This window comes from Schistocerca gregaria, chromosome 4, assembly GCF_023897955.1.
Source record: "Schistocerca gregaria isolate iqSchGreg1 chromosome 4, iqSchGreg1.2, whole genome shotgun sequence".
Classification (NCBI taxonomy): Eukaryota; Metazoa; Arthropoda; class Insecta; order Orthoptera; family Acrididae; genus Schistocerca; species Schistocerca gregaria.
Genome location: NC_064923.1, coordinates 648,336,168 through 648,362,009, shown reverse-complemented (window position 1 = coordinate 648,362,009; position 25,842 = coordinate 648,336,168). Strand labels below are relative to the sequence as shown.

The 25,842-nt window shown below is 44.7% G+C and overlaps 1 protein-coding gene across 8 annotated transcripts in view; it reads left to right on the top strand.

Moving 5' to 3' along the window:
• Nucleotides 1–25,842, top strand: part of LOC126268084 (homeobox protein homothorax) — an 887,891-nt gene that overhangs the window by 629,578 nt on the left and 232,471 nt on the right. For all 8 annotated transcript variants that reach the window (XM_049973577.1, XM_049973578.1, XM_049973574.1 and 5 more), the window contains one exon: nucleotides 23,056–23,204. In XM_049973577.1, the coding sequence (XP_049829534.1) occupies nucleotides 23,056–23,204 (149 nt within the window). The remainder of the gene's footprint in view (nucleotides 1–23,055; nucleotides 23,205–25,842) is intronic.

The following is a 25,842-nucleotide window of genomic DNA, read 5'->3' as shown; positions in this document are numbered from 1 at the left end:
GGGAACAAGTTTACGGGGGTATGTGGCGGCCGTATCGAAGAAACACGATGCGATATGTACATATCGAAATCAGCACAGCCTTTTTTTGTATTTACATATTTTGTTTAGTTGCGTCCTGTTCGCTGTAGCTGCGGAGCGCGTTGAAAGAATGAGTGAGTCAGTGCAGCTGTAGCTGGCGCAGTCGTCGCGTGCAGTAGCCCCGCGCTGGGCGGCGAAGACGGGGGTGGCTGGCGCCCCCCGCGGCTCAGCTGCGCGCGACAGCTCACTGAATCACGGCCTCCGCTGCCGCCGCCCGCGCCAGCTGACACGGCCCCCAGCTTGTTGCTATTCAGCCGGCCTAGCCGCCGCCGCCGCCGCCAATGTTTCTGCAGCCGGGCCGCACCACGCCCCCAATCACAGAAATAACACTAGGCGCCCGTAAACGTCCCGCGCCACAAGTTACGGCCGCTGGCCGCAGACCCCGTATATCAGCGAGCACAGCCCGCTCCGCAGCAAAGCCGGGAATTTGCGAGCTTCTTCCGTGCTTTACTGGCAGTGTCACAGTGTCTGCTGCCGCTACTGCCTCTGGCGACTACTGTCCCCGCTGCGGTTTTAATTAAACTGGGCGGTCGCTAATACGGAGAGACCGGCCGGCCGGCCACGTCAGCACTGCAGCGGGCGACGTCGGCGCGGCCGCCTCCGGCCGGTTACGGCTCTTCCGTATTCGGCGCCGCGCTCTGGCTAGACCGGCGCACTCCTGAGCAGCCGCCATGTCCGTTCAGTTGACTACGCGACAGCAGCGTCTGGCATCGACCGCGGTTCCAGCTGCTTCCCCTTCAAAGCAGTAAGAAATGCTAGATGGAGGTGGGTACGCTGCGGCAGTGTACCGTCCTCACTTTCTGCACCGACAAGTCTTACCTGTTCTAAGTGGCTCAGTTGTCAGGAATTGGCTTCGCATTCGCGTGGATGCTGGTTCCAATGCTAAGCTCTCTCTCCTGATTTAGGTCTACCGTAGCTTCCCTAAATCTCTCAAACCAAATTCCTTTTCCTGTATATAATCCAGATACCCTTCTCCAGCATAAGCTTGTGCTCCGTCTGTAATGAATTCGACACATCGGCGAGACGTTAAACCCTAATATTTATTCATTGCTGGACAAGTCTTTACTCCGCTGCTTTTATTGGAAGATGTAATCGCAGATGTTACCCATTGAAACTTGACTGCTCCACATAAACCATTAGTCCTTTCACATGCATTTGGGACAAGTGGATTTCAAATTCCGCTATCCTCTACAGTAAAATTTTTCGAGGTTCCCTAAATCATTTCTTTCAGTGTCAGTGTGTATAAGATTACATTCTCCATTGACGAGCTGATCGATAACCTACCCTTATAGATACAACGTAATAATACGGAGTGAATGTTAACAAAACAAAATTCGTCAACATGACTAACCATTTTTAACTGAAGGTGAACTTCCACGACTTAGCGGCTATAGTTGTTCAAATAATACAACATGTGCACTTGAATATTTGTGTTTGGGCCGGGACTCGAACCCAGACTCTCCACTTGTTGCAAGCGAACTACGTCGGCCATCCGGACACGCTTCCCTTCCTCCTAAGATTCCAAGCGCTGCTCACTACTGATGTTATCATTTTCCCTCTGCTCCCCGACTACCTATATTCCCACAAAGGGACGAACAATGACATACATCCGTATTGAAATAATCGTATTGCCTGTCGAGGCTTATCTATACAAATGTATGTATGTCATCTGGTGTTTCAGACATATCCGAAATAAGTCATCACACATATAATTCTATACAAGCTATTTTATCACCATTGTGGTAAATGGAAATCTGATCCATGCGATCCGTTTCTGTTTTTAATTAATGATTATTGATGTTTGCACTCCGTTTAAGCCACTTTTGTGCTTTTGCGAACTGGTAATTTTATTGACACACCTAAAAGGTTTTCACAGTTACACATGTGAAACAATAAATTTCCACTTTGGTTCGATTTTTACACTGAACTGTTGTCGACCCTGAAGCCCGTTAGCAAATCACAGAAAGTAAAAGGTTATACACTCACAGAGCCGCACGGACCGTGACAAGGCGACCTAGACCGCACGGCAGGAGCAGCTGAATCACCATGTATATTTCGCGAACTGACCATTACGTGAAAATCATATCATTCGGGTACTGTTAACCAATCTTTGTTCGCGCTTTTCGTGAATGGAATGGGAAAGGAGTTAGCGACAGTGGCATTCAAAATGACCTCCGCCACACAGTGTATGATGACTTTCGGAGAAGAGATTTAGATGAAAGTATGCAACCCAATTTTCTGGTGGATGGTAGCTTTCCTGATTTGTGGCAGGTCCGTACGACAGATATTGACAGAGAGGATAGGCTCTGGCATAGAGAGCGCAAGTGGAGCGCACAAACAGTCGCGATGTCAGCTGGCTGTAGCAGAGCACAGTGCACCCCTCCCCCACCGCCATATTCCCCCCACCCCCGCACAAACGTGAAGAAGGGTTTTCCCAGACGGCACGCAGCGGGATCTCCGTGCCGCCTGTCTAATAGAGCGCTCAGCGCGTGTTTACGAGCTAATTGTGCGCCTTACCGGCTACAATCTACGCCAGTAAATCGCGCTCCTCCGCCTCCGCTCCTCTTTCGCCCCGGAGTCTGGCGGTGCCTGACCAGACACGTAATTGCGCGATTGTTCGCGTCGGTCGGAATAGCGTTGCTAGCCAGAGCTCGTCAACTTTGCTCTTCTGTGCAGCTGTGGCTAGATTCCGTTCCGAGGGTCAGGCGTGCTCTTAGGAAAAAATGACCCTTTTACATTCCTCGTCCATAAGCACACACAGTATATGTCACTACATATCATTACACCTCAGAACGTTGAGGTTGAAGTAACAACAACACATAACTTTATCACCTACGACTCTAAAGTTGTCTTCTAGGTCTGACAGGTACTCCATTGCATACAATATGTTTCACAATGTTTTGACAATTTCATATTTGATTAACACACAAATTAATCGCGAAATGAAAGTTGAACATTTTACACAAGGTACAACATTTAATCAAGTTTACTTGTGAATTACTACACCGACGGCGACCATCCGTCGTTACACAGTACTCGAAGCGTACGTCCAGTTTGTAAACACATCTTTCGTAACTTCTGGAGGAGTTCTGGAAATTTATCGAGATTTATATCTCTTAACTGTTGCAAACTTTTCCTCCGATCCGAGTACACTCTCAGATTCAAATGACCCTACAGGTAAAAAGTCTGGCACGGTTAAATCAGTCGAGCGAGGCGGACATTCGACACAAGCGCGTCTGGAAATTATGCTGTTCCCAAAATCGTCACGGAAATCTTGCAAGGTTTTGTTGAACAGCGTTTGGGCAGATTCAGTAAACTATTACGTGTACGTACGATGTTCTCTGGAGATCGGACGGTTCTCCGTGGGTCGATCGACTTTCGATTCGATGCACCGGAGTTGCATGGAAGTTTCTTACCCCTTCCAGTATTGTTCCACGATCAGGAATTGGAATTCGCCACTGAATCTTGAAATGCTTACCAAACTTGCGTTGCACGCGCACGTCAGATTCGACATAGCGAAAATAGCAGTCCAAAACTTAAGCACGATATTGCTTCGACTAGAACATGATTACTGACGTGTCTATGGGATGAAACTTGGCTCTCCACACTACTAATAGATGGCGCCACCGCCGCTTATCCTGATTTTAGCACTCGTGATTTGAAATAGTCAAAACATTATGAAACGTTCTGTATCTAACAAGGTATCATCTTAAATATTTTAAACACACTAGCTCTATTACTTAACACTACTCTCAGTAAAAATTTGTACCAGTCTTTCGGTCCTAACTAGGCCTTTCGGTAAAAGAGTTTCTCTTCCTGTAATTTGACTAAATAGAACACATAGTTACGACAAGGAGAGTTGTACAATAGTTCTCCTTAGCCATTCGAAAAACGAATTAATTAATTAATTTCTTGGTAACGCATTTTTTGGTATTCTAGTCCAGGAGATATATGGAATACACTGCTACTCCGTTAACAGAGGTTGTGGCTTTGACTACTCCTGTCGCAGGCGCTGTTCTGCTGTTTCAGTCTGCTATCGGTATATGAATCTACAAGTACGTGACTATTCCGCGTTTCACTTTTCATTGTTTGGCAAAGAGTTCATACAACAACTTGCTGACTATATTTCAACTGTTATACAATCGGAAAGCTCGCGGGGAAAATAACCTCAATATTTCCGTGTGAGTTATGATGATCAGTTCTCTCCGTGTAAATTAGCGTCAGCAAAATATCTTTACACACTGAGGAAAAAGTTAACGATTGAAATTTTGCGCAAAGCTCTTGCCGCAACGAAATAATTGTTGGTTTTTACGACTCCCAGTCCAAATGACTTACCATATTGGTGACAGTCTCTCGTATTTCGCAATAATTCTTTCAACTGTTTTTGATGTCCAAAGAAACACAATAATTTTGTACATATCTCGCAGAAACGTTCAATAAGGAAAAGATAAACCACACCATCAAACAAACACACTGTATTCTGACTACATTTATTGCTATAAAAAAATAATAAAAAAATTAAGCAAAGTAAAGGAGGAGGACAATGGTATAGAGAAGGAGACTTCTAAGCCGTAGTACTTCGATGTATGCTGGGCCGCGTAACATATCTAAATAGTTGTATTAACCGAGGACCTTGTTTTGAAACTCGAAATGTTTACGAAATATTAAGGATCAAAATAGAGTTAAGTAGCGGCGAGTTTGTCGCTGTTTTCTACTTCGTTTCGTTTGAAAGAGATTGAAGTGAGAACTTAAAACCACAACCGCGTCAAATATTTTGCACTTTATTTTAAGGCGAGTGCGCGAGCTCTACAAGCGAGTTAGTGCAATACAGAGAGAGGTCACCGCGGGGTCAAGGGAAACTTACGCTCTGACCTCAGCGCAGTCGCATGGGGCGGGGGGGGGGGGGGGGGGGCTTTATCCTCGGGATCAGTGGCTTTTTCAACCCTCTCTAAACATTGGGCAACTCAATACCACGCATCGCAGCCTCCCTTAATCTTATTTCGCATTTTCCGCGTGCTCCCCTTGCCCGAGCCACGTCTGCTGCCGGCGATGTCCCTCTCACCCCCTCTCCCACGTGTGTGTGTGTGTGTGTGTGTGTGTGTGTGTGCGTGTGTGCGTGTTCGTGCGCTGGCAGGAGGGACTGTGTGTGTGTGTGTGTGTGTGTGTGTGTGTGTGTGTGTGTGTGTGTGTGTGTGTGTGTGTGTGTTATGTGAGTCATTTAACCCCCCCACCCCGGGCCCTGCTATGCATACAAACACACATTGGAGGCCATTAGCCCACCCGCAGGATTGCATAGTGAAATTGCTGCTCTCGCTTTACGCAAATGGGGGCTGGCAGGGGTGAGGCGCCGATCAATCTCGCGTCGTCACCTGACTAACACTCTCTCTCCGGCAGGCGGCGTGCGCCACACGTCGCAGACCTCTGCCCGCTCCTAGGCTCGGCACCCAGTTCTAATCGCGGCGCACTATGTGCCACACGAGAGTACCACGGGCTTAACTTACAAAGTGAGGAGATTCCACCAAACATAAAAAACATTCCCCTGGCACGGTACTAATTATTGCCGCTTCTCTGCTACTGTCGTTGAAGAAAGCCTAGTAAAATTATTTCTGCACTTTGTTTCAAGAAGAGTGGGCGAGTGGCACCAGAGAGTTCGAAACTGCTATCAGGAGCGTTAAAAAACAAAATTCATGCTTGCTGATGATAAATTATGAAGATGTATGCCCTTCATTTTAACGACTGTAAACTTTTCAGTCTCAACAAAATTACCTTGTACCTTTGTCTGTAGCAGATATGTTTGACCTCCATAGCTCAAGGAATCCGCAGTGGACAGAAGATATTTCCATCGCTCGTCCACTACGTTTTGAATACTGCCACATGCGTATTAAAGAATAACAGTATTTACATTGTTGCTTCACAAATCACGGTGTGTCATTTAGTTGCGGCATGCAGTGCCAAAACAGGTTGTGTAATACAGACACAAGTCCTTTTTACTCACAGCGTCATGAAACTTAACAGTAATTGAATAACGAGTGACACTACTTCGTTGCCACATGAAGCGCTTATTTCGCTCATCTGAGTCTTTAAATTATGACAGAACATGTCCTGAGAGAGTAGACAACTCGTGTTTAGATATTTACAGTGCACAAAAAAAATGTTCTGGCAAACACAAAAGGAACATGCGGGCTGAAGATATTTTCTGTCGGAACAGGCAGAGAATTTAGATATATTAATATGTGGTGTGGAACATTGTAATAGTTACTGAAGGAAAAAGTAGTAATATATTGCCCTCATTTTTTACAAATATACAAATATATGAACATCATGTGATAACACAATTTACACTGATTCGTGGGAGTTTTTCAGACCTCGCCACGGGATCGTAAGGATTTAGTGTGCTGCATCTTTGATATTAGGACTCTTTGCGCAAGGGTCGTAGTTCTGGAAACGGCTTCAGATATCCAGAGTATAGTCTTTTCCCTGCGACGTCCTCTGTTCTAGTCGAATTTCTGAAAGACGTAAAGTATACACACCAGAGCTCATGTATTTCTTTCGAACGGATGGATCTGTTACGTCTCAGTTACGCTCCGTCAGTGCACTTGTGGAAATATGTTAACGAATTCAAATAAGACCAGTGCATTTCGTTTCAGCTCCATTTGGGAGGCATGAGCGTCACAGAGGTGATTAACCAGCTTCAGTTTCAGGCGCTGCGAGAGAGATGTTTTTTCCCAAAGAATTATTAAGTAGTTCCCAGAGATAGTCTCGCCCTAAATTTTGAAAAAAAAGAGCGCTACATTCAGTTCTGGAGAATACGTAGAGTCATACCAGCAGTTGATATAGCAGAGGAGCAGAAGTCAGTAAATAGGGTAGAATGGTCCAAATTTTTTAGTATGCAGATCGATTAAAACTTGAACTGGAACCAACATATTACTTAAATTCTCCCAATGACGAATTTCTTCTTGAAAACGATAGCCAGTTTTAAAACACGTGCAGTTGCATGAGCAGAACTGAAAATAATGTGTTCGTTGATGTTAACACTACCATCTACACAAATCATGCAAACTGAATGAATCTACATTATTTCGATAAAAAAATTGTGCAAATGATCTATGGAACATGTAAGGAACTCACGCTGTTCCGATATCGTACGTTGTAAGAAGAGTCAACAAATATATTGCTTCCTCCTACTTAGATCTCGCGAAAAGGCCGCAAAGATAAAATTAGGGAAATTTGAGCCCACACGAAGGTTTGCTAGCAATAGCTCTTCCCGCGAACTACTCACGATTGGTACAGGAAATCGGGAAAGTGACAGTGGTACGCCAAATACCCTCCGCCACACACGGCAAGGTAGCTTGTGGAATATAGATGTAAATGTGGAGACACTTCCACTGTGGAGTATAGCTGTAGGTACACTTCCTCTTCGTACATTACGGTGTTCCCGTAATTTTGTTAAAACATGAATCGATTCTACTCAGCCTCGGATTCTGATGACACAGAATACACAGTTACCTTCCAGTTTTGAAGCTTATTGCTTCAAATAGAGAGTTTGAGTTAATATGTATCAGGCTAGTGTAAAGAGAATTAATACGTCTCTTTGTTTATCCAGAACAACTCCAGTAAAGGAAAAAATGAAGATATGTACGTAGAATCATTGCACACGTCATCTGCGTGTAAACAGCAGTCCGCGTTGAAAAGTCATCTATGCTTTACTTGACGAGGAGAGTGGAGGTGGCTCTCGAAACTGTGAACTCCAATTGACTCTCGACCGTACTAAAGTACCGAGAGTTTTTTTTTTCCTTCTTCACAGGCGGAATCATTGTTTGGGCTCTGTCGTAGCTTAGCAGGGATCGTTTGTCTGCCAGTCTTCTACAGAGCGCCGCAGTGGCATCAGGGGCGCAGACAGCGCAATCGCGATGAGTTGCGCTCCGGCTCGCCACGCACCGGCGACAATAGATTTAGAAGACTGATTTCCATTCGGCGCTGCCATTGATTGGGCGCGTCCTGCGCGCGGTAGCTCCGCTAAGTAATTGGGCTGACAGAAATCTGATTATGCAGATGGCCGGCTGGAGATGGGAACGGCCGCGGCTCGCGTTTTTCGAGTGATTCCGCGGCCGCTCTTTTTATTGTGCCGTGTATCGACGGCGCCAAATTCGGCCGGCCTGCGGTGTTTGTCCGCTATCAGGTCGCGTTACGGCCCCTCCCTAATTCTGAGTGTTAATGCCGCTTTTGCCAGTGCTGGTGACGTTTCATCCCCTGCTCTTACCTGCCATACTGCTTGTTGGCACCTACACGTATTGCGTGTACGATCAGTAGGTTTACTAGCCACTTAGGAATACAAAACTTCCTCTAGTTAATATTATCAATTTTTCCAACAGCTGTCATATCTGCAGTACTCCTCCCCGTACCTACTGATCGTTAGTTCTTCATTTTTTTTTTGTATAAGGGCTTATCACAGAGACAACGGGTGGTAAATCGTACTGGTGGAATCAGCTGGCTTCATTGATTTAAGAGAGAATCATCCCAGTATTTTATTTATTTCTCGATTTATTTACCAGATTTAATCAGACTACACAACTAGATTCTCTAACAGTTTGGTTGAATTTTCTCATTTTGAGGAGACCGAGGGAACGATCTCTTTCACTTGCTAAAAACATTCAACAACGTTGATCACATGAATGTTTCTTCATTTAAGACAACCGGTTTCGACAGACTCTGCTGTCATCTTCAGTTCTTAAAAAATCATTTTGTTATGAAATGTGTCCATTTTACGTTTTGGACTCATGCAAAGTTGTCATGTAGATAACAATCAGCATATTATAAAAGGTTTGTCTATTCCACATGACAAGTTGGCGTGAGGTCCAATGTAAAATGAACATGTTTCATAACAAAAATATTTTTTAAGGTCTAGGATGTTGAATGTTTTTGTCTTTAACAGTTATTGAAGTTTACAACATAAAACCAGCCAAAGTTGCAAATTTCACTTTTTTTTATTCACTCGATGACTAATTTCGGGCCGGGACCTATTTTCAAATCGTCGTAACAGAGAACCAAATTGATATTCCCGAAAATATAAAAACCGTGTCAAAAATTTGCAAACTAACAGTCACAGCGCATATAGATAACTGTATGGTGTTGCTGCCCTACAATTATCCTAGTAAGCTGTATGGTCGTAATTATTGAAGCAGTAATCATAATATAGGACAGTGGTAGTCAGCCTGGCCCCTATCCCGACTAGTGGGCGTTTCACCTTTAAGGGTGGGCGGTGGGGGAATTGAAAACATTTTCATTAAATCTTGACGTTAAGTATTTGGTACATAATTATTTCTATCAACTATAACTCGGTGTAGCTCAGACTGGTGAATTTTATAAAGTTACTTCCCTAGGTTATAAGTCAATATAATTGTGGGACTTGGGGTGGTTATAAAATCTTATTAGTGACAGAGACACAAGGTATAATATATATAAAAATGGAACTGCGTAGGCTCCCGCGGCCAGGGACATGTGACACAAAAGTTTCCTCAGTATCGTACCGTGTCATAACGTAGAAACTGTACTGGAGAAACCAACGTTTAGGCCCCGGTATCAGTGGCCTTCTTCTGGGGCTAGTACGAAAGGAAGGCCGCTGTAACGATGGTCGTAACTTTGCTACCTCCAGTACAATTGTTTACATTATGACGCGAGACTATATCCAGGAAATTTTGATGTCAGTATTAAAACGGATGAATACTGAACACTAAAGTATGAGAAGACCGAATATGTTAAAATATGGCGTTGCATGAACAGTGAGGACCAGTAGACTGCTTTTACACACTTTTAAATGCTTTTATATTCTTGAATAGTCTCATATCGTTTATAAATTTATGAAACAATATTTGCCACCAAACAAATAGGAAATGAAAGCTTTCTAATAGTACAGTTCTTCTTACCCTTTCCTGTACGTTTTACATGCCGGAACTGCATTACTGTGATCGGGTACTTGAGAAAACTCTTCGTGGCAATATAGATCTTTCTTGCCTGTCAAACATATGAGAGTAGCTCGGGCAACAGGCCCGCCATAGGCACATAATACTTATGAATGTAGTACTACGTTCGCGGCGATTGGACACACAAAACTTCACCTTTCGCTAAGTGTCAGGTCGAAATAAGAGAAAACCTTCCTTCTGCTTGTCATGGTTGTGCTTCCAAGCTTTTCCTTAAGCCGTTCATTCCATCGTACTTTCGCATTCTGTAGCGTACTGGCCCCAACGCCCAGATCCGCATCTTTAATATCTACAATTGCTCCCCTCTTTCGTGTAGATGTGTTATTAATCGTATAATGGTTCAAATGGCTCTGAGCACTATGGGACTTAACGTCTGCGGTCATCAGTCCTCTAGAACTTAGAACTACTTAAACCTAACTAACCTAAAGACATCACACACATCCATGTCCGAGGCAGGGTTCGAACCTGTGACCGTAGCGGTCGCGCAGTTCCAGACTGTAGCGCCTAGAACCGCTCGGACACCCAGGCCGGCAATCGTATAATGTTACACACATTAGGCAAAAATTTATGCTAACGGTAGTCTTAGCAGTTGTACCTCGTATAAAATCAGCACATCACATTCTCGTTTTCTTCATTGGAGCAGTTGGTAGCATTTTGTCGGCGTTCTGCCCTTTTATCAAAGCAGCCATCGTGGGCTGAAGTACCTTTTTGATAAGGAAATTATTGAACCAGTACAGTTCCTTGTTAATATCCCTTGTCACTCGGTTAGTTGTAACGTTCTGGTAATCACTACCCAGTTCATCCATCTGTATTTTCCTGCGGGTTAGAGACCCGCCCCGCACACTTAAAATGAAAATGATTTCGCTGTTTCGTGGGAGAACTCGTGTAAATAGCTTTAGAAAGGGTAACGCACCGCCGTAGTGCCATTTCACCGCTTCCAAATCTTTTTCTTCCGGGTAGGACGACATACTGTTCGCTTAGGGTACGGCAATTTAGACGTCGTCCCACGCGACACGTCTGTTTTGAATAAGCGATGCGCCGCTGACAAGGGGCCGCGAGTTAAGGCGAGGGACCCGTGGCCGCTGCCCACCGCCGGTACATTTGTCGTGTATTTGTACCCGGCGTCCAGAGACGCTGCGGCGCGCGGAGCGGCCCCGCCCGGCCGACAGAATAAAAGGTCTCACTCGCCGGCGCCGCCATTCAGATCATGTTCCACGAGGAAACCGCGAACGCGCCGAGAAATACAAATATTTTATTCATACGCCCGTCGCAGGAGATAGCCGGCGGGCTGGCCCCGGCTCGGTATTATGCAGTACGGCGGATAGCAGCGACCGGGAGGTAATTCAACGGCAGCCGGCGCAGCGACCGGACCGGCCGACTCCGACCTACTCCCCTCCCGTGTTCCCACGTTGATTTGTCCCTCTCGGCGGGTGTAGCAAGGGAAGAAAAGCGACGGGGGGCAAAAGGAACAACCGCGGCCGGAGGGGGTATCTCCGTCCCGCATGAATAAAAAATGTGAGCGGCCGGCCGAGAGGCTAAGTAAGAATGTTATCTGGCCGCGTCCCGGACACAACTCATTTGTGGAATTTGTAATTGTGGCGGCCGGCAGGTGCTCCTCCGCTGCCCGCTGCGATCGCAGGACAAAGGGCCGAGGGCCTTCCAGTGCGACGAGGCCCTGCTTCCCAGCCCGACAAAGAATGTCTCGCAGTACCCAGAGCTGCGAACCTCGGCCGCGGAGGTTCAGAGTCCTCTAATAGGACCGCCGGTAAGTCGTCCGGAGTACGACCCCAGCGTGTAAGCTGCAAATACGCGCGTGGACACCTCTATTGCTGCATTAAACGCAGGGTAAACGATCCAGTTGCCACCTATTCGGTCGTTTACTCGTTCGTTCTTCAAACAACACAGGCTTTACGTCAAGATAGCACGGATAAAATACGGGGAGCGAAAAATTAACTAAAAACTGTACAGGAAAGGAAATTAAAGTTTAGGAAGAGGAAACAAAAATTTGTAAGTTTACCGATGACACTGTAATTCTGTCAGGGACAGCAAGAGACTTAGAAGTGCATTTGAACGGAATAGATAGTGCCTCGGAAACAGGTTAAAAGATGAATATCGACTACAGAAAAATTAGTGGTGTGAAATGTAGTTCAATAAAATCAGGTGGTACTGGCAAAAGTGTAGGAAATGAGACATTAATGGGTTTTGTTATTTGGGCAGGATAATAACTAACAATCGACGAAGTAGAGAGAATATGAAACGCAGACTGCAATAACAAGGAAAATTTTCAGAAATGGAGAAAGTTGTCAGCATTAAACATCATTTTAAATGTTAGAAATTCTTTTCTGATGGTATTTGTAAGGAGTGTAGCTTCGTACGGAAGTGAAACGTAGAAGATCAATAGCACAGAGAAAAAGAGAATAGAAACATTTGAAACGTTGCGCCACAGAAATACGCTGTAGATTAATTTGATAGGTCGATCAGCTGAACTGGCGAAAAAAGAAAAATATGGCACAGCCTAATTAAAAGAAGTGATCGGCTGACAAGACGCATCTAGAGGGGCCAGTTTGGTAAGCGAAGCATGCGTGAGGGTTACAAACTGCAGAGAGCATGGGTTGAATATAGTAAGCAGTTTCATGTGGATGTAGGCTGTAGTAGTTAACGGAGACACGGAGTCTTTCACAGAACGGACTAGCGCAGCGAGCCACGTTAAACCAGTCTTCGGACTGAAGACTACAACAGCACCTTGGAAACTTCAGGTCTCGTTGTTTAGGGCAGAATCTACGGATAACCTCCCAATATCTTCCCAGTAGAGATACCGCAAATAAAACCTGGCAAACAACAGTGCACAGGTGTGCATATGCAGTCATCCTTTCCACGTTGTGTCTGTGATTGGAAGGGGACGAAACCTTAATCCGTGTTGCATTTAAAAGTATGCTCTGCCATACTCGTCGCACTGATTAACCAACGATAGATGTAGATGTCAGCTACATAGATTAAATTTGTAACACGTTAGTGGACACGTGGTTTCACCCACACGAGCAGGTTAAAACCTAATTGGTGGCCTCTGAAAGAAAGTACTTGTCCATAGACAAAGAACGCTCCCCTCATTTTACCGTTCACTTCTTTCCATACCTTTTTACCTGTATATTCTGGCTGAGATAACTTCCGTTAAGAGTGCTTATTTACAATAAGACTAAAAACGCATTCTAGGTTCGTAAGGTTAATCAACAGTATAACGCAACACTTAAAATACAAAAGGTACATTCGGTCTCTTTCGTTAATTTTGTATCTCGCTGAGAACTGAGTCCAACTGCAGATGGCTTCTCGTATGGGAGAGACTTGATAGATATTAACAAGCAAACGGGAAAATTACGTATTACTTGATTAACCAGTCCTATGAAGCGAAGTGTGAGTAATTATACGTAAAGTAAATTTCTACGAAAACAGTATAAGCGTGACTGAAGTACTGTAATCCTTTACTGAGGAAAAAATTTATTGAATAGTCTACGTCTGTAACAATCGTTCTCTGAAGGCTATTGATGTCAAATACGCTGATCATCTCTGTGTTTCTGACTTCATTTAACCCACTTTGACTAATCTGTCATTGCGGAGAAACCTATTGATCCACGCCCTTGTGAGGTTTAAGTAACTAAGCAATTCATCGCATAGTCCCTCGAGCATAAATAGAAGTTTTTATTAATTCAGTTCTTCATGCGTCAGCTCACGTTGTCTCAACGAAGTATTCTCACACAGAGTTGCCGTGTTACGTTTTAGACTGAAATCCCTGTTCCGCTCCACCTGGATAAAATTATAAAGACGACTTCTTTCTTTCAGTGGAACAAACCGTCTAATATTTTCCATTATTACTACATAATTTTCCCTGCATTTCCGTACCGATGGAGGAACCGTTGTTTAACGATAACGTTATTTGTTTAGAATGCAGTGTGATGCAGGTTGAAACCACATCAGAGAAAATAAGAAGCTACAATTCCACAAACTTTATTTTCTCTGTTACTCTTCTGTCGACCAGTAACGTTAGGTATTATTATTTCGTCACGTTATATTACTTCGACAGTGATTTCGAAATAGAGTATTGTCATCATGTTGCGGTCTTTGCTGTTAGACACTGGCGGCAGTTATAAGAATTTAGTTTTTTTACTGAAATATGGATGCAATTATCTCCAAGTACACACTTGATTACTTTTTATTTGTTAAGGTAAACGATGATGGTATTTTCGTTGATTGTTACATTCATACTTCAGAAGCGGTTACGTAACCCCCTTGAACCACTTTGAACCACTACTCTAAGAACAAAAAAAAAGGTTGAAAAATTACTTTTGTAATTTTCAGATAGAGGTCTAATATGTTTAATTACTTCTTCGTTGGAATGATACTTACTGGAGGTGTCAAAGTAGGACCTGAGAATAATAAATTTTATTAAGTCTCCCAGCTGTAAAATTTCATTTACAATTATTTGTTTGGTATTGCGATACTGTAGTGCCTGTGTTATGAATTACCATACAAAGTACCTTTGGACGTTCATGCGTGTCCAAAGAAACTTTTCACCATAATTCAGACTAACACAGACAATGCAATATCGTATTCATCCGCCGACACTGGGCAAGGGACTTTCAGGTAAAATGTCTCACCTGTACGTCAATATACATAATGAATAAACAAGTACAGGTTGTAGACGCGTGGTTGACGACATATGGAAGTTTGGATCTGGCCGCATATTGCGCACGGATAGCCAAATTGTAAGGCGACCGCTCGCGATAGGTGGGAAATCTGAGATCCGGTCCCGGTCCAGCACAAATTTTCATTGTCAACATTCCGCTGACCGTTCTCCATATGCGCAGTTTCGATATCTTATGATGTTTAGTATTGGGTTCACGAAAATAATTTGAGTTTATATTTAGAGCACAGAAAGAATAACTGCTATGCAACGGTTACATCTCGTGTTGTCTCGAGCGGTGAGCAGCCTTCGACGGTGTGTCTCTCCGGACGGGCGGTTTGTGGGAAAGAAGAGGCCATGCCTGACGGCACGTAGTGACGCGTCGGCCATGAATAGGCGGTCCGCCGGAATACCGAAATCTGTGGCTGCGCTCTTACGTACCGCTATGCATATGCGCCGCTGATGCCATTGGAAAGCATTGTCCTGTCATACAGAAATGTTGGAAGTGCGCCGTAGCTGCGCTTCGTACTCATCGGCTGTCGCACTCATTCGCTGACGGAGTCGTGCAGCGATGCTGTGGTTGTATGCCAACACTTGTCTGTGTGCAGTGTCAGATCGCTGGCTGCTCACGTAACATCCAAAGCTTTGAATAGTTTCGAAATATTTGCACGTCGTCTGCCATGTTTCCAATGAAGACATAATGGCCGAATATATTCGTTTCTTCTCACCTCTTGTTGGACCACCATATTGTTGTCTTCTGGATCATGAAATTCTCAATACCTTTACACTATTTTTCAAACAGTGACGAATATACTGGATGTAACAGAAATGTACGGCACAAACTGCACGACACATTCCACACGCGTATACGAAGGAAGTATACAAACATGGGTCGGTAAACGCTTTGTTTCCATTTTACAGCTCATTTTCTCCAACGCCTTAAAGATGGAAATAGAAAGGGACAAAACGTTGGAATTGTGGGGAGAACATGCACTGTTGATAACTTCTGGTTGCGTTGTGCATCGCCGGTGTTTTGTTTTTACATTTCCCTGTTTCTTTGCGACGTACGTCATTGCTTGTTTAAAGGTAACTGTTCCAGCGATAAGTACGACCATTGTATGGACACGGATAACTATGGAGAGTTAATCACAGACTTTTACATCTACATTTATACTCCGCAAGCCACCCAACGGTGTGTGGCGGAGGACATTTTACGTGCTACTGTCATTACCTCCCTTTCATGTTCCACTAGCGTATGGTTCGCGGGATGAACGACTGCCGGAAAGCCTCCGTGCGCGCTCGAATCTCTCCAATTTTACATTAGTGATCTCCTCGGGAGGTATAAGCAGGGGGAAGCAATATATTCGATACCTCATCCAAAAACGCACCCTCTCGAAACCTGGACATCAAGCTACACCGCGATGCAGAGCGCCTCTCCTGAAGAGTCTGCCACTTGAGTTTGCTAAACATCTCCGTAACGTTATCACGCTTACCAAATAACCCTGTGACGAAACGCGCCACTCTTCTTGGGATCTTCTCTACCTCCTCTGTCAACTCGACCTGGCACGGATCCCACACTGATGAGCAATACTTAAGTATAGGCCGAACGAGTGTTTTGTAAGCCACCTCCTTTGTTGATGGACTACATTTTCTAAGGACTCTCCCAATGAATCTCAACCTGGAACCCGCCTTAGCAACAACTGGCTGGTGCATTGGCGTTAAAAATAAATAAAGTGTTGCATCAGAGTAACCTTATTCTCAAAGTGTTCCGTCGGAGGAAATGTTTTGGAAGCCCTGGTATGAGAAACCGCCTGAGTGACTGATGGAAGCCGCGAAAAACAGGAATGTTTACTGCCGGTCAGGGTATTCGAACCAGCTCCTACTGGACGCAGCTGCAGTCGCTCGACCGCTGTGCCACCACGCTCGGTGAGTTGGAGAAGACCGCGGTGAGGTGAAATCCTGGGAGCTGAGGCACTGTTAAAATGAAGCGGAGGATGGTGCCGTACACAAAACGCTGCCAGCCAATTAGAGTGGAATAATCGTGACGAGGACGATTAACATTAGCGCCGGGACGTTCATTAAGCTCGGCGGCCCGGAGAGTGGGGAAGGGGGTAGGGGAGGGGGAGCGTCGCCGGCCAGATAAGAAGAAGGCGTCGGCGTCGGCGTCGCCGTGGGCGCCGGGCGAGCAGATAAGGCGCGCAATTAGCCGTGCGGCGCGGCGACCAGGGCGCGCTCCGCTCACAGCGCGGCGAGCGGCGCCCCGCCCCGCGGCTCCTGATTGTGATCACACGCCAATCAGGAGCGCGCCCGTTCGCCCGCCCGCCGCCGGACGGCCCCGCAATAATGCCGGCGACCGCCTCCGCCTCGGCCTCCACGAGGTACGCCGCACCTGCCGCGCTGACCGGCGGGAGGGGGCACTTCACCCAGGCTCGAACCCCTGACGGCTCCCTGCACCGTCGCCCTATTTCATTCTCCCTCCGGTCGATTTGCCGTTGTTGCTGTGAATCAGGGGGGCTCAGCACTCAACGTCTTAGTTTATTACAGCCCGTAAGTAGTTTTCGTGGACGTGTGAACTTCGAAACGAAGTGAAATGTCGAGTATAGGACTCCAACCAAATGATCTTCAGTTTCATTATATGATCGATTTGAAGGCTTCCAGCCCCATCTTCTGAACATTTCCCAATCCTGGTGAAAGGGGCCCAGAAAAATGTAGATAAAATGGTCCAATTGGTCTGAGCACAATGGGACTTAACAACTGAGATCATCAGTCCCGTAGAACTTAGAACTACTTAAACCTAACGAACCTAAGGACAGCACACACATCCATGCCCGAGGCAGGATTCGAACCTGCGACCGAAGCGGTCGCGCGTTTCCAGACTGAAGCGCCTAGAACCGCTCGGCCACCCCGACCGGCAAAATATAGATACTGTGACAGTGAATACTAATGGAAGAAAATGACATACTGTTGCTATTCTTGTACGAGGGGAAGGTTATCGTATGTGCTGAAAGTTGCTCTCATTACCAGCCAAATAACGTCGATGCCGCTGAACTGTCAGTGTTGTCGGTGTGACAGCCGCATAGGACGTCTCAATCGTATCCCGTAGGTCGTTCAGTATAACTGGATTCTGTTGATGAACTTTATTTTTCAAGGTAGAAGTTTATAGGTATGAGGTATGGAGACCTTGGTGGGTACTCAACATCTCCTCTCCAACCTGTCCATCGTCCAAGTAGACATTGATCCAAGTACGCTCCTTACCATCGTGTTGTAGGTAAAATCTTTCATTTCCAAACACCTCTCGGATGACAGGTAAAATTGATGCTTGCGGCATATGAAAATACACGTCACCAGTTACGGTACCTTCCAAGAAAAAAGAGCCAATCAAACTGCTTGATGACAGACTACATTTCACATTAGCGCCCGGTAGATTGAAATGTTTGTCCACTTGAAGGGACTACTTTTACGGGCCCATTTAATAGCAGTCTGAAGAGAGTTCATTCTTACGGTAAATTTAAGATACGACGACATTCCCTCGATTTCGTCTGCTATAGAAAATGTAACATCTTGTGGCGGTCTCCTCCACCATCTTAACGTTTTGATTTACGCCTGTTCGATTTGTTGTTGTTGCTGTATGTGTTGAGTAACATTTTATTTTTAATTCTGGTGAACGAGAGAGTATCAGAGCAGTAAAACCTTTCCTAAACATGCGTTAAAACGAACCGTGACATTCATATTTTTTCCTTCGTTCGATCTCTTTTGTTGTTTCTGCTTAGGTGCTCAACATTTATATTAGCACCTAAAAATATTTTTCGTGGGGGAATGAAATCAGAAAATAGGAATAAACTTCCTTATCCATTCGCTAACATAACAAAATTAACCATAAATTAAAATAATCTTCAGTAAAAGATAACAAGATAAAGACGTTAAAAATTGTAGCTTGTTGATCACCAATAAAAAATGGGAAAGAACTCTCCCTCTCCCCCTCCCCCTCCCCCCCCCTTTTCAGTTTTTCGCGATTCACTGTTTGTTGAAAGATAGTGATAAGAATGCAGTAGTGCAATGAAACAGTATGAAAATTGTTAGCTAATACTTGCATCTGGGTGATCTCTTTGAACAGTATTGCGCTACTGGATATCCATCCGATATTCTGACGCATACCGAAGAGCCATATTGAAGTAAGCTATCAGCGTTAAAATCTGTTGCGGAATTCAGGAACACTTGTAGACCATCGGCTCCTGCTATCACAACGGGCAGTTACACGACAGAATAAATAAATGTTGTTAACATTTGCGGTAGCCCTTCCTCAGTTGCTACTTTAATGGTGTATATCATTTAGATGAAGATAGAATAATCGGTTTTTCGGAACTGAGTGTGTGTTTTGAGCCAAACATGATTCACCTGTTCGTATTATACACTACAATGGTTTTGAAGTTCCTGTTATTTCTTGGTGTCGGCTGACCCGTGAGTAGGAACTGCATGACCTCAATATAAGCTTTCAGTTGAGTGTATATCACAATTGCGCACTTAAATTTGTTTGCTGTATACTGCATCTGTCCTCTCTGCAGGGTTAACCCTTGTTGTTACGTCGTGTAGTTTGCTATATTTCTAGTCAGAATTAATTTTCTGTATTGCTGTTCTTGTTTTCAGAGCTAAGTTTTCTTTCTTTTCATACTGATGAGTTGTGTCAGAATTAACATAAGGATTTAGCATTAGTCGAATGTTGGGCAATTACTAAATTAGGTTTCTCAGCTGTCTACATTGGCGAGTTACTCGTAACATGCATGATTTGTAATACAGACATTGTGATTCTAGTAAGAAACTACCGGTTTCCATCATAGCAAAAATAGTGCGTTAATGCGTGTGAGGGAAGATCAGACTTCAACAGGGATCGCAAAAATATAGTTAGCATCGGTGATTTAAGTATATTCTTCCGGTGCAGTTTCACCTGCAACTTTCGGGAGGTAGTATGCCACGCTTTCTCGTGGCTGCCCGCTAACCTCACGCGCCACGTGCGGTCTACATACAGGGGATTAGCAGGGCGCGAGAGTTTTTCGGCGTTCGTTTACGCCGCTGAAGGCGAGTCGGGCGACCAGGTACAGCGGACATCAATAATTTATCTGCGCGAAGCAATCACACTAAGGGACTTCAAACGGTAGCGCGTACAGTTACCAAATATTATGGTTGCGGGTCGTTGTTTGTGGACGGCGCGGCGCGGCGCGGCGCGGCGCGCGTATCTCGGCCCGCCGCTGTTTGTTGACACACATCGCACCGGCCAGCCGGCTGATGAATGCATTAACAGATTATTATTTGTTTGCGCGTGCCGTGTAATGCGCTGCATTTAGCCGGCGGCAGCCGTCACGGCGCGTGTAGCCGCTGTCACGTCACGTCGCCCGGCCTAGCCGCACGGCCGGCGGAGATAGCAGCCGCCTCTATCTGGAGGTACACTCACTCGCTGCTCTAGCTAACTGTCGGTCAGCCCAGTGCAAATCCCGAGCCTGTCCATCGGCTCTCGTCACACAGCGGCACAAGACGGCGAAGTCAGAGCGTGGTGATGGCGGCCTGAACTATACACACAGAGCAGGAGATCCGAAACTTCTCCTTATGCTCAATACCAGCACAAAACAACGCGAAAAGAAAGAAAAATTACCTCTCAAAACAAGAAGAGCCAATGCAGAAAAATACTTCCGACTAGAAATATCTCCACTACACGATACACTAATAAGGTGGTATAATAACAAGGCTGTAGTAGCTGTTTACTGACCTGCCCGTATAGTTTAGCGCTCAGCGCTCTAATTTGCGACAGAGTTGAATTAGAGTTGGAGAGAACAGTTGATTAACAACCGTTAGTCTGGTACATCGACCAGCCTGAATTTTTAGATGATTTTCGACGCGTATTTAAGCAAATGCTAGGCTGGTTCCAAACTTCACGTAAGAAAATATGAAATACAGACAGTTAAAATACGATAACATACAGAAAAAGGTTTCACGCTTCAGAGAGAGATGGTGCACAAAGTTCCCTCCAATACTTTCTAACCGAAAGGAAAGCAATCCAGCCACAAATAAAAATAATTAAAAAATAAAATTCTTGGCTAATAATATACACTGCAGATCCAGTACGACGGAATACAACTCTAGGCAGTTAGCAGATGGTGCCTTGATTGATGAATGCATGTTTTCAAACGATTTGTATCTCATAACAAACTTCTACCTGTGCTGGTGACGCTAACTTAAAAAGTGATGGGCAATGATTTGTCGTGTCTGGAACGTTTTTCGTTGCAGGAACTTGCGGCCACACGTTTCGTAGGGGTTCATCGCACTGTATTGGATAGGCAGACGAAACTACTAAAAATGAAATGAGACATTCTTAATTGAAATGTATGTAGGGGAATTCCAGTTTGAGCAAGGATCACCAACCTAAAAAAGAAAGAAACAAAAAACGAAAAACTGTCGGAACCGGAAAACTGAAACTGTTTCGTTATGGAAGGAAAGTTAAGAAGCTCTTGCAAAACCTGTTCGGTAACTTAGACAACCAGTATTCCAAGAAGACTGTGCATAAAGATCGTAAGAGTGCGAGACATTCTCAAATGCGAATGAAACAGCAGAGAAAATCTCATTTATTGGTAGTAAGTCGCCACCACACAGTATACTGTGGCCTGAGACGTATGAGTCAGTATGACTGCGATCTTCATTGTGTGTGTGTGTGTGTGTGTGTGTGTGTGTGTGTGTGTGTGTGTGTGTGTGTGTGTCACGGCGGGGGGAGGGGGGGGGGGAGAGGACTGTGGGGTTTCGATAAAACTAATGTCATTCTCGAAGTGTCCTGAAGTCACTACAGTACCTCACCATAAGCAAACCGTTTCATGGGCAGCCATCGAGTGCTCCCACGAGCGATTCTCAAACATGCCTGGCAGTGTCATTACAATTATCTTTGTTCCCTTGAAATCTGTATTTTTATTAGAATTATTTTATGTTTCTTACTGTGTAAGAGAGTCAGGCAAGTAATTATATCCTTGCTGTGGCGTCCGTAATTTCGCAATTAGTTTCCGAACACATAATCGGCATTCATCAGATTTAAACATGCACCTTCTTCGTAAAGCGACTTTGTAGACAGAAGCCATTTGCAATTTGAGCAATTCATTCTTATACATTAGTTTCAGTAGCAGTATGTTGTTTGTACAATCCCACAGTAGTTTATTATTCAAGCCACTTCCCCCTTTAGTGCATTCTGTAACCAGTATAGAAATTTCGGAGATTTCCTAAAACTCATCTAACTTTAGTAAGCTGGGTTTCTTACCAAAGCAAATGTGAGTCCTATAGCAAGACCGTTAACTTTAAATAAACCGCTTGTGGGTCTTGTGTAGGTGCAATTTAATGTTTTTCTTTTTAGTTAAACAAGAATAATGTATTTGGACCCAGTGGACTTTAAATGTAGTGTATGGTTCTTTATTTTGTTCACGTAATTAAAGGCGAACGATATACTTTCCTGTGGGTGAGAATATTAAGTTCAGGTATGGGAATTCACTTTCAGATATTGTGCAAACAGCTATGTATTTTAATACCCAAAATAGTTCCAGCATATATGTGCCGTCATCAGCGGGTAGTTCAGATCTTATTCTCTAGGAAGTTAGGTTCTGTAGGACCTTATTTTGACTTGTTTTGCATCTTTCGATAGTTATTTTCGTGGCACAGATCCTCCTTTGAACGCTCATCAACACATAGAAACGCGATGTTTTCAATGAACTACACTTGCAAGTGACAGAATTTCGCAAAACACTGCTGTGTGCGACGTCCATGTCGATGTCCACAAGACTGATGATGGCACTAATGTGCTGACACAGGTTTGTCACTACGAAGGTTGGTTGTTTACATAATAGGCGGACTTGAGTTCCCATGACTTAGTCTGCGCCGGCCGCGGTGGTCTCGCGGTTCTAGGCGCGCAGTCCGGAACCGTGCGACTGCTACGGTCGCAGGTTCGAATCCTGCCTCGGGCATGGATGTGTGTGATGTCCTTAGGTTAGTTAGGTTTAAGTAGTTCTAAGTTCTAGGGGACTGATGACCACAGCAGTTGAGTCCCATAGTGCTCAGAGCCATTTGAACTTAGTCTGCAAACACGGCTACTGTCAAGACCAAACAGTGATGATAAAGAGTAGGGTTTGGAGGGCTTTGTTGGCATGTGGGAGAGAGCTAGGCAGACGTGTGCGTTCCGCCCAGCTGTCCGCTCCAGTAGGAACAGGTAGCTTAACCGAGCGCCGACTCCAGCACGAGAGGCTGGGGGTCCGGCCGGGTGTTCTGCTGGTTGCTGACGGCGGCCGTGTGTCGGCTCTTGTGCAGGTGACGCGAGCAACGCGAGTATCGGCAGCGGAGAAGGCACGGGCGAGGAGGACGACGACACGAACGGCAAGAAGAACCAGAAGAAGCGCGGCATCTTCCCCAAGGTGGCCACCAACATCCTCAGGGCGTGGCTGTTCCAGCACCTGACGGTCAGTACACGCGCTTTACTGCGCACCGCCTTAATTGCTTCCCGTGGCGTGGCGTGGGACCGACTCGCCTCTGCTGTGTGGTCCCCACCTAAATCACACGCGCCGCACTTTACGGCGGGCCCATTAAAAACCCACAGCCGCCGTCCTATCTCGTCTCCTCGCGAGCGATTTATGTCCTATATAGTTTTTATTTAGGCCTGCTAATTCCTTTAAATTTAATTTTACCTTGTTAATGTTAGCCACTTGGATAAACGCTGCCCCCACCCTTAATCCACTCTTCGTCTTGAGACGGAGTTAATCTATTTCTCAAGACCACTGTGTCATTCTTTACAGTGGGCGCTTCATTAATTTTTGTTACCAGATGTTAGAAAATAAGAAATAAAGCAATTTTTTGCCCGATCTTGCTCTGACCGACTGAAAAAGTACCCCAGCCAACGTCGTTTCTTTTTCAGTATGAAAACATTTTTGTGAGTTGCAGATGACTGCGAAGTTCCCTTTCCGCTGAACTGGGTGTGTAAGACAGATGCGACGTCTATTGAAAGACAGCATCTCATACCTAACATATTTTACAAAACTGCAGCAAACTGAGGAACAGAAAGCACAGACATTATTCTGCAGAACACAGGACAAAATTAACTCATTAATACTTTGATGCCGTACGGTATACAGCTGAGACAAGATGCTTGAAATAGAGTACTGATTTTATAATTATTTTTGTGTCGCAAGCCACGTTGAGTGTCTTAAAATGGATAACATGTAGGCCTTAGATTTTTCTACAACGGTAAGTAGTAGTTATTATTCACCGAATGGTTAACTGCAGTGTCATTAAATATCACTGACACCAGTTCTGTTGTTAATGTTTAGTTCGTCTTATTAAGCAACGTTTTCCCTGAGTGTCACGTATGCTGCTGAATCGTCACTTTCGCTACATCTCAAGCCATACCAGTTTACAGATCTTCAATCTGTGTACTAGAACCAATAATCTGAGGCTCGAGTGCAACCACATAAGCTCGGTTTAGCAATATTGAGCGAGGAGCCGTTTTAAATTTCAAAAACTTTTAATGATACAGATTGGATGGCTGTCCGTGTTGTCAATGATGGTAACAGACACTTAATTTTAACCTTATGTACGATACCTTTTTTAACTCAACTTACAAATTTAGGACAAGAAGTTCCACGTGCCATATTCACACACCCATAGGTATGGAGTTTCAAATTATTCTCCCTGTGCTGTTGAAACTCTGTAGACTGAAGGGATCAGAACAGCTTGTAAAGAAAAATTTGAATTTTCTGTGAAGTCATCGAGGCCAGTTTGGGTCAGCCCTAGATAATGTAAACCAGACAAACTGTCAGCATTCTGTACCCTCACACATCACAGGATTTATGTCTCGTAATTTAGCAACAGATGGTAAAAAAAAAAAAAAAGTTTGCTTGCCGACAGTGTTTTGTGGATCGTGACAAACGGTTGGCCTCGGCTCCCATGAGGTGCGAGCATGTTGATGTTAGTGCCACGGCACACCAACAGAATAATTACTGTTTATGATAGGATGCTAGAGATTAGACTAATCATTTGTGTCAGGCTAAAATTTCAAAGCATTTCTCGAATGTCATGGCATATGGCCATTTTTCCTGCAATGTGCGTTTTAGGTCATTCGTGTTCGTGTAACAAACGGAGCAATAAATACGAAGTTTGTTACCCGAAACTAACTGTCCTAACTTAACGAATTTCATTTTCCCCAGAATCGTCCGATCCGGTATAAATTCTCTCTGTACGTTCGAAGTTAATGTAATTCTTGCACCAAATAGAGACTTACGACTAGAAGTTTAGCAAATGACAGGGTAGGGTTGGAATTGGAGGAGCAGTGTGCAGTGCCATTTTGATGGAAATGTTACGAAGTTATTTCATATTAAGGTTCAATTACGATCATTCAAGTTACACAATTACCTACATATACACATATTCCACAAGCCACCATACGGTGCTGGCGGGGGATACGTTGAACAACCACTAATCAGTTTCCTTCCCTTTTTCACTCGCAAATAGAACGAGCGAAACATTACTGTCTACATGCCTCCCTACGAACCCGAATTTCTCTTACCTTATGTTCGTGGTCCTTAGGCGAAATGTACGTCTGCAGCAGTAGGATCGTTCTGCAGTCAGCTTCAAAATCTGGTTCTCTAAAGTTTCTCACCTGCGTTCCTCGAAAAGAATGTGACCTTCCCTCCAGAGATTCCCATTTAGGTTCCCGAAGCTTCTCCCTAATACTTGCATGTTGATCGAACCTACCTGTAGCCGGCCGCGGTGGTCTCGCGGTTCTAGGCGCGCAGTCCGGAACCGTGCGACTGCTGCGGTCGCAGGTTCGAATCCTGCCTCGGGCATGGATGTTTGTGATGTCCTTAGGTTAGTTAGGTTTAAGTAGTTCTAAGTTCTAGGGGACTAATGACCACAGCAGTTGAGTCCCATAGTGCTCAGAGCCATTTGAACCATCGAACCTACCTGTAACAAATCTGACAGCCCGCCTGTGAATTGCTTCGACGTCTTCCTTTAAACCGATCTGGTGGGGATCCCAGACAACGGAGTAGTTTTCAAGAATGGGTCGGACTAGTTATATAAGAGGTCTGTGAACCACATTTTCCT